The sequence below is a fragment of the Macrobrachium rosenbergii genome, chromosome 5 (assembly GCF_040412425.1).
Source record: "Macrobrachium rosenbergii isolate ZJJX-2024 chromosome 5, ASM4041242v1, whole genome shotgun sequence".
NCBI classification, from domain to species: Eukaryota; Metazoa; Arthropoda; class Malacostraca; order Decapoda; family Palaemonidae; genus Macrobrachium; species Macrobrachium rosenbergii.
Window position 1 is genome coordinate 18,974,628 of NC_089745.1, and position 19,145 is coordinate 18,993,772.

At 34.3% G+C, this 19,145-nt stretch overlaps 1 protein-coding gene across 1 annotated transcript; it reads right to left on the bottom strand.

Moving 5' to 3' along the window:
• Positions 1–14,566: 14,566 nt before the first annotated feature.
• Positions 14,567–15,145, bottom strand: LOC136839074 (110 kDa antigen-like). Its single transcript, XM_067104737.1, has one exon. The coding sequence runs from the start codon at positions 15,143–15,145 to the stop codon at positions 14,567–14,569; it is 579 nt and encodes a 192-aa protein (XP_066960838.1).
• Positions 15,146–19,145: the final 4,000 nt, after the last annotated feature.

Consider the following 19,145-nt stretch of genomic DNA (forward strand, 5'->3'; position numbering starts at 1 on the left):
GAGGAAAATGAATGTCTGTAGTTTCCTTACCATAAACAAAGATTCACATTGTCTCGAGAGGGCGATATACAGAGTCATGGTCAAAAAAAAAAACTTACTCGTCTTGTGCTGACTGGACGTAAAAACAAGAATATCGAAGAAAAGAAAAAGTGTGTGAGAGGGGAAGTGGATGACCGGTGTTGGAGGAGGGATGGGTAAGAAAAGAGAGTGAAACAAGTTTATATAAACTTCACAAACGAAGTAAAGTCTTGATGAGATAAGCCTCAGGGACTGCGTCTTTGAAACTTTGTGCTGTTCTTTTTTTTTGTCCAAAGTGAGGCTCCAGCATACCTGAAGTAACGTCTTTGTTATAAGATGGACTGTCTCTGTCTCTGTAACAAAATTCCAATGAGACTCCATTGCTTCATGTACTTTAAAAGATATACTAAATATTTTTAATCCTTTTATTCCAAATAAGACTTCCCTACTTAGTCACTCTGTATAAAAATAAAGGAACTTAAAGATTCACTATTAAATATAAGACCTCCTGCAATTAAGTTATCAGTGGCATTTCATGTGATGATTGGTTTGATTGGCATGTCACTGATAAGTGGATCAACATCCCAATGTTAATTTGAGTTAGCTACCTATAGATTATAAATCAAGAACGATGAGTCCATGAAGAGATATGTCCAGAAGTGGACATGGTATCACTGAACTCACCTGTTTTGTTACCTTATTGTTTTCATGTAAAAACTTAAACACTAGTTGCCTCCTTAACATTAATGAACACACACACACACACACACACACACACACACACACATATATATATATATATATATATATATATATATATATATATATATATATATATATATATATATATATATATATATATATATATATATATATATATATATATATATATATATATATGATGATGAATGTGTTAAGGTTGAATATATATATATATATATATATATATATCTCTATAGGAAATCATGTAGGGAGAAATGGAAGAAAAATGGCTAGGGCTGAATGAATACAAGAAGAGTGTGTACAGTTCCAGCAAGCGTTTATGGATTCAGGATGTTAGGAAGAGGTGATGAAAGCAGTGATTGGTGGGATAGGTAAAAGAAAAGTTTATTGAGTTTACTTCAGGTGCTCTGCAGAGAAGTAAGCGAAGGGAGGAAATGTGGAAGATAGAAGAGATGCAGAACCGAAGAGTGGATGGGGTTGGGGTAAGTTTAAGAATGCCTGCAGGTTTTACTGGTAGGATGTAAGGAGAGCAGTTAAAAGGATGATAAATGGAAAGATATCAAGAGCCAATGGGATTACGAATGAGATACTGGCGGCCATTGTGATCAAGAGGCTGACCAGGGTGTTAGAAGTGCACCTGTGTGAGGAAGAGTTTCCAAAGGTGTGACTGTTTCTTTATACATTGTGGAAAGACAACGGTGACAGAGGAGACTGTAAGAATTATAGGAGGGTAAAGACGACTGAGGAGACTCTAAGAATTATTAAGGAATGACTTTGCTTCATATAGAAAGGAAGATGTATGGTCAGATATTTATCTGAAAGGTAAGAGATGTAGCAGAAGGTTTGAAAAGGGAAGAACAACGTTGGTTTAGACTAGGAAAAGGTGAGTGGTGCAAGTTTTTTTTTTTATGAAACAGGTATGTGAAACATTTGAAAGTAAAAGGAAAAGCAGTAGCATCGCAGATCTAGAAAAAGCTTATGATAGAATTGCCAGAGAGTCAGTGGAAAGAGCAATGAGGATGTAGGGTATGTTGGGTAAATTGCTGAAGACAAAAAACCGTCTTATGATGGAAGTAAAGTATGTGATAGAGTGGGAAAAGGGTGAATGACCTGGTGAATTAGCTGGTGTAAGGTAGGGCTTTGTTATGATACCAAGACTTTTTAATATCTTTATGGGTGGAGTGATGGACAGTATATGAAAATGCAAATAATGTTTGCAGATAGTTGGGCACTGGTTTGTGAAAATGTAGAGAAACTGCACAGATGAGTGAGAAGTTTGAAAGTGTTTGCAAATGAAGGGAACTGAAGAATAAACGTGTGCAAGGTTAAGGCTGTAAAAGTAAATGATAACTTGGTAGATAGGCCAGTGAATGTTGATATGGATGGATGGATGGTGGAAGTAGTCGATTCTTATGATTATTTGAGAACAAATATTTTGGTTAATTGGTATGACTAGAGAAGAGGTACATCACAAAATAGGTGAAGCGAGAATGGTAGCAGGATGTGTGTAAATACTGGAAGGAAACTTGAAGTCTGTGGAAGGCAAAGTTAGAATGTATGAGGGGATTGCTGAACCAGTGCTTCTCTGTCGAGGTGGAATGCAGATATTAAGTGTGCATGAAAAAAGCTGTCAACTGTGTACGCAGTGTTTGTGTTATAAAAAGAATTATAGGTGTGAGAAATATGGATGTATGTTGGAGCAGAAAATGGCCGATCAAAGGTGAAAGGATGGCTCTTGATTTTCTTGAGATGGTTTAGTCCTGTGGAGAGATTGCAGGATGATAGGTTACTGAAAGAGTATATAATTGGTGAAAACGAGAGCAGGGAGATCTTAAAAAAGTGCTGTTAAATGGCGTGAAAAATGTATGGAAGCAGGGTGTTGCAATATTCAGGTAGCGCGAGATTGCATGCAAGACAGGTCTGAATGGTGCTGTGTATGAACAGGGGTTGTTGAGCCTTCTGTGTAGGTGTATGAGCAGACAGGATTGTGAAAGTTCTTTACTTGGGAAGTTCATCTCCAATTCTGCAGGTCTTGGGAGCTGACTCATGTTTGGGGAAACGCCTTAATGTTGAATATCTTGTCTGTCAACATACTGCTTTTTTCCCCTTTGGGTGGATTGGCGCCAGTCTTGTGGTTTCCAAGCAAATCTTTTAAGGTGAGGATGCGAGCCCCCTACCCTTTTTCTATATCCCAGCACAAGCTAGTATCCATTTATAGTTGGGTAGACTGGCGGGTGATAGCCGCCCTGGGGCAATCCATGGGCCTAGCAAACCTGAGCCGAGAACTGTACCAGAGAGAGAGAGAGAGAGAGAGAGAGAGAGAGAGAGAGAGTTTAGAATAATAACGTTGTAGCACATGAAAATGTACACGTTTACTTTAAAGATTTCTTGAATTAATTCTTTTTTATAGTTAGTGAGGCAACTATCCTTAAAGATGAGATAATAGCCATGAAAGTACTACTATAATATTACATTAAAGAAAATCTTTAGGTACAATTTAGATGCTAAACATTTTTAATGTCCCCTAAAGAACTTTACTTTGCACTATTTTCCATTTATCGTTATTAAATAGAGATTTATAGCGATCAGCAAGCTCTTTTTAGTTCAAGAAAGGCTTTAACCAGTTAGATTTATTGACAGTTTTTGAAGGGATGACATTCATGACTCGCGCCATATTTAAGGGTGTTAATAACATTTTTGCTGATAGATTTCAGTATCTGAGAGCCTCCAGTAGATTATCTCAATTTTTTGAAAGCATGCCGATAGATTTGACGTTGTAGGAAATAGTTTTGATATCAGAAAAAAGCCAGTATAGGAAATTTTCGAACGAGAATAGGAAGATATTTACCAATATCTTCGCATGTTAGGTTATTTGGGAGACTAATCAATAACGTCACCCACTTGGGAATGATCGACTTCGGAGGGAACTGGGCTGTAGACGCAGTCTGGTTTTCGATTTAAGCATATTAAGAGAATGCTTAATGGTCTGGACGACAAACAATTGCTGTTGAGTATCTTCTATTGTCTCTCTCTCTCTCTCTCTCTCTCTCTCTCTCTCTCTCTCTCTCTCTCTCTCTCTCTCTCTCTCTCTCTCCCTTCCTTGTTAAAAACAGCCATACTCTTGTTCTGCATTTCCCAAATCATAAGTCGCATGACGTTCAGAGTTATTGCGATTTTTCCCCTCACGGACCAAGATTGCTCTCTCTCTCTCTCTCTCTCTCTCTCTCTCTCTCTCTCTCTCTCTCTCTCTCTCTCTCTCTCTCTCTCTCTCTGCAATTGCCCATTCCCTTCCTCGTTTTAATTCTCTTGCTCCATTTTAAAAGGGTCTTCAACCCTCTTCCTGCTATGTTATCGCATCTGATATCCATTGAATGTCTTCCTTCGCCCTCTCCTCTCTTCCCAAGCTCTCTTCCCTCGCGTTAAAAGTCCTGCTGACTCCTCCTACTTCCATCAACTCCCACGTCAACTCACATTCCCTCGCAGAACAGCTTATCTTTTATTATCAGTCCGTAATAAAACCTCGTTGGACATTATATGCCTCTGAGTATTTCCTTTAGGTTTCGTGAAACAAATATTAAGCTACACTTGAGGATATATTTTCAGATGATTTACATACACATTATGTATATATATATATATATATATATATATATATATATATATATATATATATATATATATATATATATATATATATGTATATATATATATGTGTGTGTGTGTGTGTGTATATATGTATATATATATATATATATATATATATATATATATATTTATATATATATATATATATATATATATATATATACACAGTATGTATATATATATATATATATATATATATATATATATATATATATATATATATATATATATATATATATATATATATATATATATATGTGAGTGTGTGTATGTGTGTGTATGACCTAATCCCAGGTTAGTAAACGAGACCCGAGGGTGCCTTTTTACCGATTTTATTATAAAAAGAAACTTTATACATTGTTACAAAATGAGGGTGCCACTAACGCACAAGTTTTCCACACCAGAATCGGAAGCTGACTGACTGCCTGAAGAAAGCAAGAGGTCAGCATAACTAAAATGCATTCTCTAACTGTCTCTCACCGAAGCAGCACCCCTCCCCCCACATTCCACTGAGATGACAGAATGTATGATATATAAAACGAAGTAACAGTATCGCTAATGATAACACCAAAATAACGACAATTAATACAGTTGGATGGACTGGTGGGCGATGACCCTAGGGCAGTCCACTGAACTAGCAAACGCGAGCCGGGAGCTGCGCCATTGAGAGAGAGAGAGAGAGAGAGAGAGAGAGAGAGAGAGAGAGAGAGAATGGGTCTGCAAAGGTAATGTTCTATAAGAGAATCAGCTGTGAAATTGTTCACGTATACTGGAAAGATTTCTTAACCTTAATTCTTTTTCATAATTAGTGGGGTAACGTTCCTTGAAGATGAGATATAAGACATGACGTTATTAATGTAATAGAGCAGTAAAGAAATCTCTAGGTACAGGTTAGATGGCAATTTTTTTTTTATTGTACCCTAAAGGACTTTACTTTGCAATATTTTCCATTTATCGTTTTTAAAGATGTCTAGCTATCAGCATGCCCTTTTCAATTCAAGGAAGACTGTTACCCATTGGGTATACTGACAGGTTTTCCAAGGATGACAGTTATGATTCACGGTAAATTTACTGGTGATTAAACCATTTGAAATATATCGAAACACTTGAATTTTTGCTGGTAGACTTCAGCACCTGAGAGCCTAGATTATCTCTATTTTCTGAAAGTATACCGCTGGAAGAGACCTTGTAGACAGTAGTTTTGATATTTGAAAAACAGTTAATACAACAGATTTTCGAAGGAGAACAGGAAGTCATTAATGAATATCTTTGTCAATTAAGTTATTTGGGAGACTAATCCACAACTTCTCGCAGTTGGGAATGATCGGCTTTGGAGGAAACTGGGGCTGTTAACGGATTCTGGTTTTCGATTAAAGGATGAATGCATGATGGTCTGGACAGAAAACTCGCTGTTGAGTCTCTCTCTCTCTCTCTCTCTCTCTCTCTCTCTCTCTCTCTCTCTCATCTTTTATCAGTCTCCTTTCCCTTCCTTGTTAAGAGTAGCCATATTCTTCTTCCGCATTTCCCAAATCATCAGTCGCACGAGGTTCAGAGTCATTATGATTCTTCCCCTCACGGATCAAGATTGCTCTCTCTCTCTCTCTCTCTCTCTCTCTCTCTCTCTCTCTCTCTCTCTCTCTCTCTCTCTCTCTCGCAGTTGCCCATTCCCTTCCCCGTTTTAATTCTCTCGCTCCATTTCCAAAGGGAGGTCTTCAGCCCTCTTTCTGCTGCGTTATCGCCGCTCATATCCATTGAATCTCTTCCTTCGCCTTCTCCTCTCTTCCCCAAACTCTCTTCCCTCGCGTTAAAAGTCCTACAAACTCCTCCTATTTCCATCAACTCATCCGCCAACTCATATACCCTTCCAGAACAACTTATACTTAGTATCGGTCCGTAATAAATCCATGTTATCCACTAGCTGTCTGTGAGTGTGAATATAAATTTTTGCATAGTTGCCTTAGATTTCGTGATAAATCTTAGGCTGCATTCAGTGTTAAATTTTGAGGATATATATATATATATATATATATATATATATATATATATATATATATATATATATATATATATATATATATATATATATATATATATATATACATATACATATATATGTATATATATATATATATATATATATATATATATATATATATATATATATATATATATATATATATATAAGTGGTGGCCATTAGTCCCAATGACATTAGGGGATCATAAGCCAACAGGGGATTACTTTTTTCACACGCAGGTCCACAGCTATCAACTAGGGACTTTTCTAAGCCGTAGGAGATGAAGACTTAGTATCCCAGGTCACTGCCACATACAGGAAAGCAATGAATAAGGAATGTCACCTAAAACTAAAGAAAGAATCATTTTAACCTCCTAACTATGACAGCATATCGTTCTGTTACATGTCCCAACCGGATTTTCTTGCTTCCTCTTCCAATGATCTTGTAGAAACTATTTTAAACCTTACGTACCTGCACGAAGGTGTAAACCTATAGAGCCATGATAACCATATACCACCACCATTCTTGATACTGAAACCCCCTTATTGACAGTTGTAATTTAATGTTTCATACCGGTTTCTATATTGTATATCTGTGGATCTGTTTTTGAAGAAAGTAATCTGCAGTTGGGCTCTGACCCCCTAATGTCATTGGGACTAATGGCAACCACTTAAGTAGTCCTTAGGATGTTAGAAATTATATTTCCCACTGTTTCATGTGGTGCGGAAATCACCAAATAGACAGATGGCATGGGATAATCCTTTAGAAGAAGAATTGAAAGGTAGAGTGCGGATCTATGTAAGTCAGACAGTGTTTCATGATTGTAGCAGTTACAAAGCAAATGTAAAAACCATGATGTAAAACTGTCTCTTCTGTAAACATCTACCACTCTACTTCACAATCAACATTCCTGTCTTATCCCAATTACTTGTGACCACAACTGTCATTATTTTTCCAGACCTATTCTCATTAGTCCATTCTTAAAAGCTATATAGAATAAGGGTGAAAGCCCTCCGTTTTATGACAAACATGACATATGCGTCATATATTAGCTTAGAAAAATTTTGTAATGGAATTACACACTGATAGATGGTAAAGGCACAGTGTGGTGTTCGGGATGTGTGGTATGTAGAGAAGGCAGTGACTTTAGAACACTTAGAAGTTTTAAAATGAAAACGACTCTGATTTTCAATATGCGGGTGGAAGGTGCTTGTTTGCGTTTTTCAGTATGCGGTTGGAAGGGTGCTTGTTTGTGTTTTCAACATACGGGTAGAAGGGCGCTTGTTCGTGTTTTTCAATATGCGGGTAGGAGGGTGCTTGATTGGTATACAAGCAGATCTCACACAACGGAGGGCATACATATATCCTTGTTTCATAATGCTCCTAAGATTGCACTAATTAGAGACGTCAAAAGAGAAAAAGTAATGGATGTACTGTAGTTGCAAGTAACTGGGATAAGAAAGGAGTCCTGGTTGTGAAGTAGAAAGGTTTATGTTTGCAAGAGACACAGTTTCACATAATAATTTGGAAGAGGCTAGTGAAAGGGTCCAAAATTTTTTGAAAGGAAGCTAGGCATAGTAAATGATGAATGTTTGTGTTGATGAGAAAGAAAAAGTATTTTGACATGAATGTTACTGATGGTAATAGGAACAAAATAAAAAGGAAATCGCTGAAAAGGGCGAAGGAATGAATGTTGTAGTGGCCTGTAATATGTCTGAAAGAGAAGACATGAGTTACCTGTGAACCTGTGAGAGCAAATGGACTAAACGTATGAGGGGTTTATTTGAGCCAAGTTTCCATGTGGAAATTAAATGTCGATATTGAATAAAAAGGCGGAAGATGTTGTGATTAATTGTTACCTTACTATATTGTGAAAAAGAATTTTGAAACAGAAATTGATATAGCAAATCATAGATCTCGTAGTTAACAGATTAAATTTGATAGCAGAAGATATGGAATCTATTTGTAAGGGAAGTGATGTTATAATTAGAGAAAACATGCTTAGTTGGAGGTAACATTGAGTAAGTGGAATAGAAGAGCAGGTGACACAAAAGGACATTAATGTTACGGACATGCGTGAGTATGTATCAGATAGAGGTGAGTGGCGCAATATTTGTCAAGTAACAAGAAACTAATGAGACTTCAGTGTAAGTGAATGGGCTGAGTTTGTGGATGTTATCAGTATCCTAACGATGAACATGGCAGGGAATGTGTTTATTATATTCCATGTATTCTGTTAAATTTCCTCTACTTCATTACCTTCACCTCTTAAAACCTGCCTGCTTCTCAAAGTTTCTTTACCTATCAGAATGATACCTTCCGTACTATCCTAGGTTACAGATTTTCACATTTTTGTTGCCTGTTAGATATCACAAACAGATTGAGAAAAGCAGTTTACAAAGGTAAAGGAGAGAGAGAGAGAGAGAGAGAGAGAGAGAGAGAGAGGGGCGGTTTCCATCATTACTTGAACTTAACTGGATCCTTTAAACTGATGAAAGGCATATGGTGATAAACCCTTTGTCGGAGTGGTGGGAGTCAATGGTGCTAATCATTGGCTTTGAAATCAGGTGTTCGACAGGTAATCTGGAGTGGAAGTGGAAAGGACCAAAGATATTGAGATAAAAATGCTGAAACCGAATAGAACAGATTGCACAGGTAAATTAGTTTCGATTAGTCAGGCTCCGAAAATCAATTAAACTCCAATTAATTCCAGTCGTCCTAAAGTACGTTTAATCTATAGGTTAATTCAGACTCAATAAAGTCATTTTTCCTAGGGAGAGGATAGTTTTATAATCACGTAATTGGTCCGTCTCTCTCTCTCTCTCTCTCTCTCTCTCTCTCTCTCTCTCTCTCTCTCTCTACGTCATAATGAATTCAGTTCGGCAGTCGAACCATAGACGGTGACTCGTGAGTAATTGGCTTTAGGGTAATGATATTTTGAAGCATATTTGAGGTATAAATATAATTTCAAATATACTGACCCTTTTTTATTTTAAAAAGAATAATAATCATGTAAACAGGAACATTAAAATTCTGATCAACGAAGAAAGTGTTAACAATACACACAATGGAATCCTCAGTTTTATTGGAACAATAGACACCATTTAAATGCGCTGTAGCACATCAATGTCGAGGATTAATTCAAACCAAAACTATTGAATGCTTCTTGCCCGATAGCTGCTTATACAAACTGTGAAGAAGAACGGACGAGTGTATCGGTGTATTTGATGTACCGTATTTGTTTGCATTAACGTTAAAGGATGTGATCGTTAGCTTGTTTTTTTGGGTTTATTTGAGCTCTTGATTGAAGGCTTTGTTACTGCCCTCTATGTAAATTCCGAAACCGACAAGTGTACCAAGTAACTCATTAGTGATATATTTATGTTATACTGAAAATTAACTAAATTATTTCTTGGAATTTTTAACTTGTTCTGCTTCAACATTGCTTTTGTGCCTTTTATTTTTTATTGTTTTATTCTTTGCCCCCGGAAATAGTCCATAAATAAAAAAAAATGACAATTCTTGTTCCTGTCTACAAATTAAAAAAGTATTTTGTTTTTTCAAAGTATATCACAAGGATTTAATCCAGCAGGAAATTGCGAGATAAATAAATTAAGTGGCAAATAGTGAAGAAATGTACTGCCTATGGACAATCTGGTAGAGAGAGAGAGAGAGAGAGAGAGAGAGAGAGAGAGAGAGAAACACGGTTTTCGTAAAAGAAGACAAGACCATTCTACCACAAAATAGACTACAGATTAACTAAATCGAGAATAAAACTGCTGAATTCGTCTAGATTTCCTGTTTGCCTGTATTAAAATTCAATTAATATACTGTATATATATATATATATATATATATATATATATATATATATATATATATATATATATATATATATATATATATATATATATATATATACACATAACGTGTAAGACTTCCATGCTGCCAAGACAATTAAGAATAATTTATCATATTTTAAAAATGTTGAGGTGTTAAAAGATATGCAAAGAACTTACATCGAAGAATTGAATATTCTATACGCATGTAGGTTAAGAAACCTCTAATTAACATGGTGTTGTACATTATTATATAAAACATGTAAAATAACTTTGTCGTAGCAAAACAAAAATATGTATATTGTCTGGTTTTCTTTTCAGGCACAAATAGAAATATTTTCTACGCCCTAAACACCCGTAACACACACACACACACACACACACACACACACACACACACACACACACACACACACACACACAGATGCACTTGAGGCATTTATTTGATATATAAATCTGTCCACTATCTCCACATCTTTATACTGTTTGTAATACAACTTGACTTTAATCTAGGTTATATGTCTATCATTCTAACAGATTTTTCTTATATTTCTGCTGCACAGTCAACATCATAGGTGTAAGTCTATGTGAAGAAACCTCAGGAGTGAAGATTAACATCACAGTAAGAGGTTTCAGAAATTAGAAATGAGATTCCCTTTTCTTGGTGAAAAGTGGTAGCGGAGGAGAGGAGATATACTTTCATTAAAGTAGAGTTACATAATACCTTTTAAGAAAAAATGGCAGCACGAGATTAGATATAAATGAAACCTGTGCAGTGAAATAAAACTTAGAGCATGAGAATAAAAATGATACCCTTAAATTCAAGGACAAGAGAAGCAGTCAGTTGATAATACAAAGCAAGGAAAGAATTAAAGATGACGTAGGTCGATATTTAAAAAGTATTGCGGTGGGAAGGTAATTGGTCATGAAAAGCAAAAAAAAAAAAAATAAAAACAAAGAAAAAGCAGAGATTCCCAGCTGAAACAGTCGTCAAAGTAAAATAATTTTCTGGCGGTAATTACTTACTGCTCGAAGATTGCGAAAATCCCAAGTCTGTGTTGACTCAGCGAGCGAAAACGAACTCATTTTCTCAGAGGTCAACGTACACTTTAACAGATCATACAAGGAAATATACTCCGAAAAATAAGAAACTCGCATATGCATATATATATATATATATATATATATATATATATATATATATATATATATATATATATATATATATATATATATATATATGTATACACATATAAAAATATATATACGTATATATGTGTATGTGTATATGCATATATAATGTATATGTGTATATATATACATACATGTATGTATACTGATATATATATATATATATATATATATATATATATATATATATATATATATATATATATACATATATATATATATATATATATATATATATATATATATATATATATATATATATGTATATATATATATATATATATATATATAGTGTGTGTATGTGTGGTGTATGTATGCATGAGTAACAAAACAAGAAAGAAACGTGAATTTAATGTTAGAAGGATAATTGTCCAGTAATTTGTATGTACATAAGGTTGATTGAAAATTAGGTATTGTAAGGGTTTTGTGAACTGTAACATAAGTATAGTCATGTACAGTCAAAAAGAATTTCGGTGATTTATTGAACACCTATCCAGTGTATGTACATTCGAAGAACTTCTGGTAAACAGCTTTTGAATACTTTACGTTTTAAATAGTCTGGTTGTTTTTCCAGTCTATATATTGTTATCACGAGTTTACTTTGCCGCCCAACTGTCCTCTTTGTCCTTAAGCCATGATGTGTAATCAATGACACGAAAGCGCTTGATGGCTTTCTTCTGTTTTTTTTTGTATTTTGTCGACGTTTATTCGCCTCCTGATGCAGTCATTCTCTCCCTCTCTTTCGTATATATATACATATATAAATATATATATATATATATATATATATATATATATATATATATATATATATATATATATATATATATATCTTCTTTTTCTTTTAACGTGCTTTTATTCCCATTTTTGTATGGGGTAAGCACGATGCCTTCTTTTGAAGGACTTTTTGATTTGGCTTTGGGGTAGACCTGTGGTCTCGATCGGCTGCCCTGCCTGACATCGCTTTAGACCCCGGTACGTATGTTTCATGTATCATACCAGACCCAACGCCCTTTCTTCCCAGCAGCGAGAAGTTATTGCGCGGGTATGGCGAGAGTTCGAGACGTGTGAGATGTTTGTTATGTTTTTAGAAGGTGTTGTAGTGGCTTTGTTTTGTGTGTGTATTTAGTCTGTAACATCCATTTGCTTTTTAAGCAAACCTATCCGTTGATTACATATATAATCCCGGGATGTCTACACGGATAGCAAAGTGTCTGCCTCTCTGATCAGCCGGCTTGCGGGATTGAACCCGCGCCACAGACCTCTACGAAGTCCGAGCTGCTGCTGTAACAAACTGAGCCATATATATATATATATATATATATATATATATATATATATATATATATATATATATATATATATATATATATATATATATATATATATATATATATATCTCATTTATTCGTACTTTTATAAGATTGAATTATTCTTCTTATTAGAATTAGTGTTGTAAATAGTACCCGGGGAAAATCTGTGTTATTATTTATAAGTTTTTGTAATTTTGTAAAAACCTCTATCACGTGTGAAAAGTCTTAGGATAAGAAAAACTATATATTACTTTTACTTAAAGCATCTACGTGTTTTGCTCTTCATACACTTTTTGAAGATTCATTTATGCATTAACAGACCTTACTTTTTTTAAAAATATGTTCTTGTCTTTTCAATAAATTTATAAATATAGGTAATAATTCAACATGAAATCATGTAGCACAGATATTTACTTATTGCAAATGTAATAAGTATTAAGTAATGTAGCCTGTGTTCAATAAGTTCAGCTATCAACATGTGCCGTTTTTCCTTCCGTGTGTACTTTTCAAGACTAATTAAGATATATTCATATTATTGTTTTCTTTTTATATTTCTTGATATTATTGTCGCTTTTTTATTCATAATTTCACAGTCCTTAATGTTGCTGTCTTTAAAGTTGATTTCCATCTCGACAATGTTAATATCTTTCCATAAAGATATTTCCATGTCAGTAATGTTACTGTCTTTAAAGTTGGTTTCCATCTCGATCGTTTTACTCTCTTTAAAATTATTACCATAGCGATAATGTTATTGTTTTTAAAGTTGGTTTCCATCTCAATAATATTACTGTCTTTAAAGTTCATTTCCTTCTCGATAATGTTACTATCATTAAAGTTGATTTCTGTCTCGATAATGTTACTGTCTCAATAGTTATTACCATGTCGATAGTGTTAATGTCTTTTAAGTTGGTTTCCATCTCGACACTGTTACTGTGGTTAATGTTGATTTACCTTTGGATAATGTTACTGTCTTTAAAGCTGATTTCCATCTCGAGAATGTTACTGCATTCAAAGTCGATTTCCATCTCGACAGTGTTACTGTCTTTGAAACTGATTTCCATCTCGACAGTGTTAAAATTGATCTCCATCTCGACAGTGTTACTGTCTTTGAAATTCATTTCCATCTCGACAGTGTAACTTCCATCTCGACAGTGTTACTGTCTTGGAAATTGATTTCCATCTCGACAGTGTTACTGTCTTTGGAAATATTCCATCTCGACAGTGTTACTGTCTTTGAAATTCATTTCCATCTCGACAGTGTAACTTCCATCTCGACAGTGTTACTGTCTTGGAAATTGATTTCCATCTCGACAGCGTTACTGTCTTTGAAATTGATTTCCATCTCGACAGTGTAACTTCCATCTCGACAGTGTTACTGTCTTGGAAATTGATTTCCATCTCGACAGTGTTACTGTCTTTGGAAATATTCCATCTCGACAGTGTTACTGTCTTTGAAATTGATTTCCATCTCGGCAGTGTTACTGTCTTTGAAATTGATTTCCATCTCGACAGTGTTACTGTCTTTGAAATTGTTTCCATCTCGACAGTGTTACTGTCTTTGAAATTGATTTCCATCTCGACAGCGTTACTGTCTTTGAAATTGATTTTCATCTCGACAGTGTTACTGTCTTTGAAATTGATTTTCATCTCGACAGTGTTACTGTCTTGGAAATTGATTTTCATCTCGACAGTGTTACTGTCTTGGAAATTGATTTTCATCTCGACAGTGTTACTGTCTTTGAAATTGATTTTCATCTCGACAGTGTTACTGTCTTGAAATTGATTTTCATCTCGACAGTGTTACTGTCTTTGAAATTGATTTTCATCTCGACAATGTTACTGTCTTGAAATTGATTTTCATCTCGACAGTGTTACTCTCTTGGAAATTGATTTTCACCTCGACAGTGTTACTGTCTTTGAAATTGATTTTCATCTCGACAATGTTACTGTCTTGGAAATTGATTTCCATCTCCACAGTGTTACTGTCTTTGAAATTGATTTCCATCTCGACAGTGTTACTGTCTTTGAAATTGATTTTCATCTCGACAGTGTTACTGTCTTTGAAATTCATTTCCATCTCGACAGCGTTCCTGTGTTTGAAATTGATTTTCATCTCGACAGCGTTACTGTCTTTGAAATTGATTTTCATCTCGACAGTGTTACTGTCTTGGAAATTGATTTCCATCTCGACAGCGTTACTGTCTTTGAAATTGATTTTCATCTCGACAGTGTTACTGTCTTTGAAATTGATTTCCATCTCGACAGCGTTACTGTCTTTGAAATTGATTTTCATCTCGACAGTGTTACTGTCTTGGAAATTGATTTCCATCTCGACAGTGTTACTGTCTTTGAAATTGATTTTCATCTCGACAGTGTTACTGTCTTGGAAATTGATTTCCATCTCGACAGTGTTACTGTCTTTGGAAATATTCCATCTCGACAGCGTTACTGTCTTTGAAATTCATTTCCATCTCCACAGCGTTACTGTCTTTGAAATTGATTTTCATCTCGACAGTGTTACTGTCTTTGAAATTGATTTCCATCTCGATAGTGTTACTGTCTTTGAAGTTGATTTTCATCTCGACAGTGTTACTGTCTTTGAAATTGATTTTCATCTCGACAGCTTTACTGTCTTTGAAATTGATTTTCATCTCGACAGCTTTACTGTCTTTGAAATTGATTTTCATCTCGACAGCTTTACTGTCTTTGAAATTGATTTTCATCTCGACAGCTTTACTGTCTTTGAAATTGATTTTCATCTCGACAGTGTTACTGTCTTTGAAATTGATTTCCATCTCGACAATGTTACTGTCTTTGAAATTGATTTCCGTCTCGATATTGTTACTGTCTTTGAAATTGATTTCCATCTCGACACTGTTACTGTCTTCGTAGTTGATTTCCATCACGACAATGTAACTGTCCTTAGAGTTAATTTACATCTCGACAGTGTTTAGAGTTAATTTACATCTCGACAGTGTTACTGTCTTTAACATTAATTTGCATTTCGAAAAATGATGCTGTCTTCAAAGTTGATTTCCATCTCGACAATGTTATTGTCCTCAAAGTTGATTTCCATCTCGACAATGTTACTGTTTTCAAAGTGGGTTTCCATCTCGACAATGTTACTGTCTTTAATGTTAATTTACATCTCGAACTCGATAATGTTTCTGTCATTTAAATTAATTTCCATCTCGATAATGTCAAAAACTAGACTATTTTGTCTTAATAACTGTTAAGTCTACTTTTCCCCAGTCATTTTAGACTGATTAATGTTCGCGCCGTGGTATAAGTTCGTGAACGTCGACTTACAGCGGCATTAGCCGGGGATTTCCTCTTAATACCTCTCTCATTCCGAACCAAATAGTTGATATCTGCGTATTCATTTCCATCGTAAACAATCTTTTTGTAGCATTGTGCTAATGATCTGCTTTAATTCAGGAACTGGGCTGTGGAAAAATTAAACATTTCATCTTCAGTTTTTCTAGTTACTCGCCTTTGTAATTAATCCTAGGTGTATAACTTTCATTATCTCTATTTATTTTTACTTGAATTAGGTTTGGTTTGGATCATCCTATTTTAACAAAGAACCAAAGCGAGTCATTTAAAGATATCGATACCATAAACATGGAGGATATAGGGAAACAGTTAGAACGTAAAGATGTATTCGCTTTTTCCTGCGTTACTTGTGATATATCACTCCTGTTTGCCTGCGTCGATCATAAAATATTTACTCGTTACTCTTGCCTGCTGTAGGGCATAATTATATTTGCTCATTCGATATTGCGCATTTTGGATTTTTATGCATCGTTTTTATTACAAAGGTCACAGTGAATATTTGAAGGAACTTTTTTGTTGTCATGATGTCATTTATTTTGATATTATATTTATGTTGAGTTGAAGATGGAATAATTCATGATGATATGTCGAAATTGCATGCAGGACGGTAAGATAAATTTTGGTCATTTTATCATAATAGGAAATTTATTGCTTTATTGTTTTATGAGCAGTAATCCAGGATATAAAATGAGTTTTCATTACTCTCTCTCTCTCTCTCTCTCTCTCTCTCTCTCTCTCTCTCTCTCTCTCTCTCTCTCTCTCTCTCTCTCTCTGCCTAGAAAACAAATTAACCTTGCGTGCTTTAAAAGTTTTATGATTAACAATACAATTAGCACTGAAGTTAATGTGCTTACTACCTAAATTTGTTCAGGAGTGTTGACTTGCTAAAACATATTGGCCTTTTTTCACCTTAAATTTACATGATAAATGCCAGAGTATAACAACTAGAGATGAACTTCGATTTTTAACTCGAAAACTCCTTTAGACATTTTCAGGGATGGCCCGATTTTGGGTGGGGTTACCCCCCCCCCTCAGTGTTGACTTTGAGTTGGTCAAAAATGGACAATATATGTTGTATAAATACACACCTGTATAGTGTGTGTGTGTGTGTGTATATAAATATAAAGGTTGCTGATGAATTGCTCAAAAATGGACAGTATGTGTTGTATAAATACGTACCTTTATAGTGTGTTTGTATATATAAATATAGAGGTTGCTGATGAATGGAAGGCAATGAAAACTAGAAGAATAACATTTAAACCCCCTCCAGACTCTAATTATGAAAATTATATTAAAACTTTTCACTTTAATGAATCCTGATATTATTTATTCATCACACTGAAATCAACTCTTTATTTTTCGTTTTGTTTTCCTTCCCCTTCCAGCTGCCCACTTTTTACTGATGTGAGTCAGAAATTTATTTCTGTTCCACACGTGATTGTGTGTTAATTATTTCTAATACATACATGCATATATATACATATATATATATATATATATATATATATATATATATATATATATATATATATATATATATATATATATATATATATATATATATATATATATATATATATATATATATATATATATATATATATTATATATATATATATACACATATATATATGTATGTATGTATGTATGTATGTATGTATGTATGTATGTATGTATGTATATATATATATATATATATATATATATATATATATATATATATATATATATATATATATATATTATGTATATACTCTATCTATAAAGTTTCTGCTTGCCTTTCGAGAATTCGTTCACTGATGAATTAAAGGAAATACGAATAATCCATTATTTAATTAAAATTATACCTGGTTACTTTCAAATTAGATTATTACCTTTTAGGAGTGGGTTCCAACCAGTGGCCCTGGAGCATCAGTGGGACCTTTTTACGTCTTGAGAGTGATCTTAAACAATAGTTAAATTAACGAGTTGATAATCGCGATATAAAAGTTTTCATTAGTTATCATGTGTGATTCACATTTCAAGTTGTGTTTTAATTAGTTAAAGTTAAAGTCCTCCTGGGTCTCTGTAGGCTCATAGGGCAAGCGCTGATCTCCTGTTTCTTAGTCCGTCGTCTGAGTAATGTGAATAACTGCATGATTTACAAAAGATGCATTGAATGTAACCTGGATGAATTTCCCGGTCCTGTGTTCAATTTACACTGCATCATCTTCATTTTGGGACGATTTCTGTAACCCCTGAAGTTGAAGAAAATTTAGCATAAAATTATTCGTTTAATTAGGAGATATTTTTTTAGTATGCCATCACGACGATGCGGAATATGCTGTTTCTTTCAGTTTAATAAATTCGTGAAATAAAGAGCAATAAAAAATAATTGGGGCTAACTCTAGGATTGTCGTATATGCAATGAAATTTTTCCGTGAGAGAGAGAGAGAGAGAGAGAGAGAGAGAGAGAGAGAGAGAGAGAGAGAGAGAGAGAGAGAAGGGGGTTCCTCTGCTACCACAGTTAGATCTTTATATTCTTTCGGAAACAATTTTCATTATTACCTTCAAAAAGCCTTTTCTAGTATTTTTCTGTATATCAAATCATATTTAATGTAATGAGCTGTACATCGTTTAAAGAAAGAACATTTGTACTGCACTGCATGGTACATGTAATGTAGATGTTCAAAGGTTTTTGTTGAAAAAAGATGCATTTTTGTGTTTTCCATAAATCAAAGCATATTTACTTAATGAGCAATGAATCGTTTTAAGAGAAAACATCGATACTGAACTCGATGGAACCTGTAAAGTAGATTTTCAAAAGATTTCTTGAACAATTTATGTACGTGAATCCTTTATGAAAAAGAATGTAGTGTTTTTTTATGTGCTTTTATTTAGCTTTCTTTTTAGTCTGTTGGTTTGTCTTGGTCAAATCTTGTAAGTCAATTTTCGTCCTGTTCCCTTCGTCCGATGGACTTGAAATTTCGCATGGTTACTCAGTCCAGGTGACAGTACAACTTACATGATCAGTAGGTCAGCAGTGACCTCTAGTGACCCTACAGTGACCTCTCCCAGTATCTCAG

Coding starts and splice junctions, on each gene's coding strand:
- LOC136839074 (XM_067104737.1), bottom strand. CDS start 15,145: ATGGAAATCAATTTCCAAGACAGTAACACTGTCGAGATGAAAATCAAT.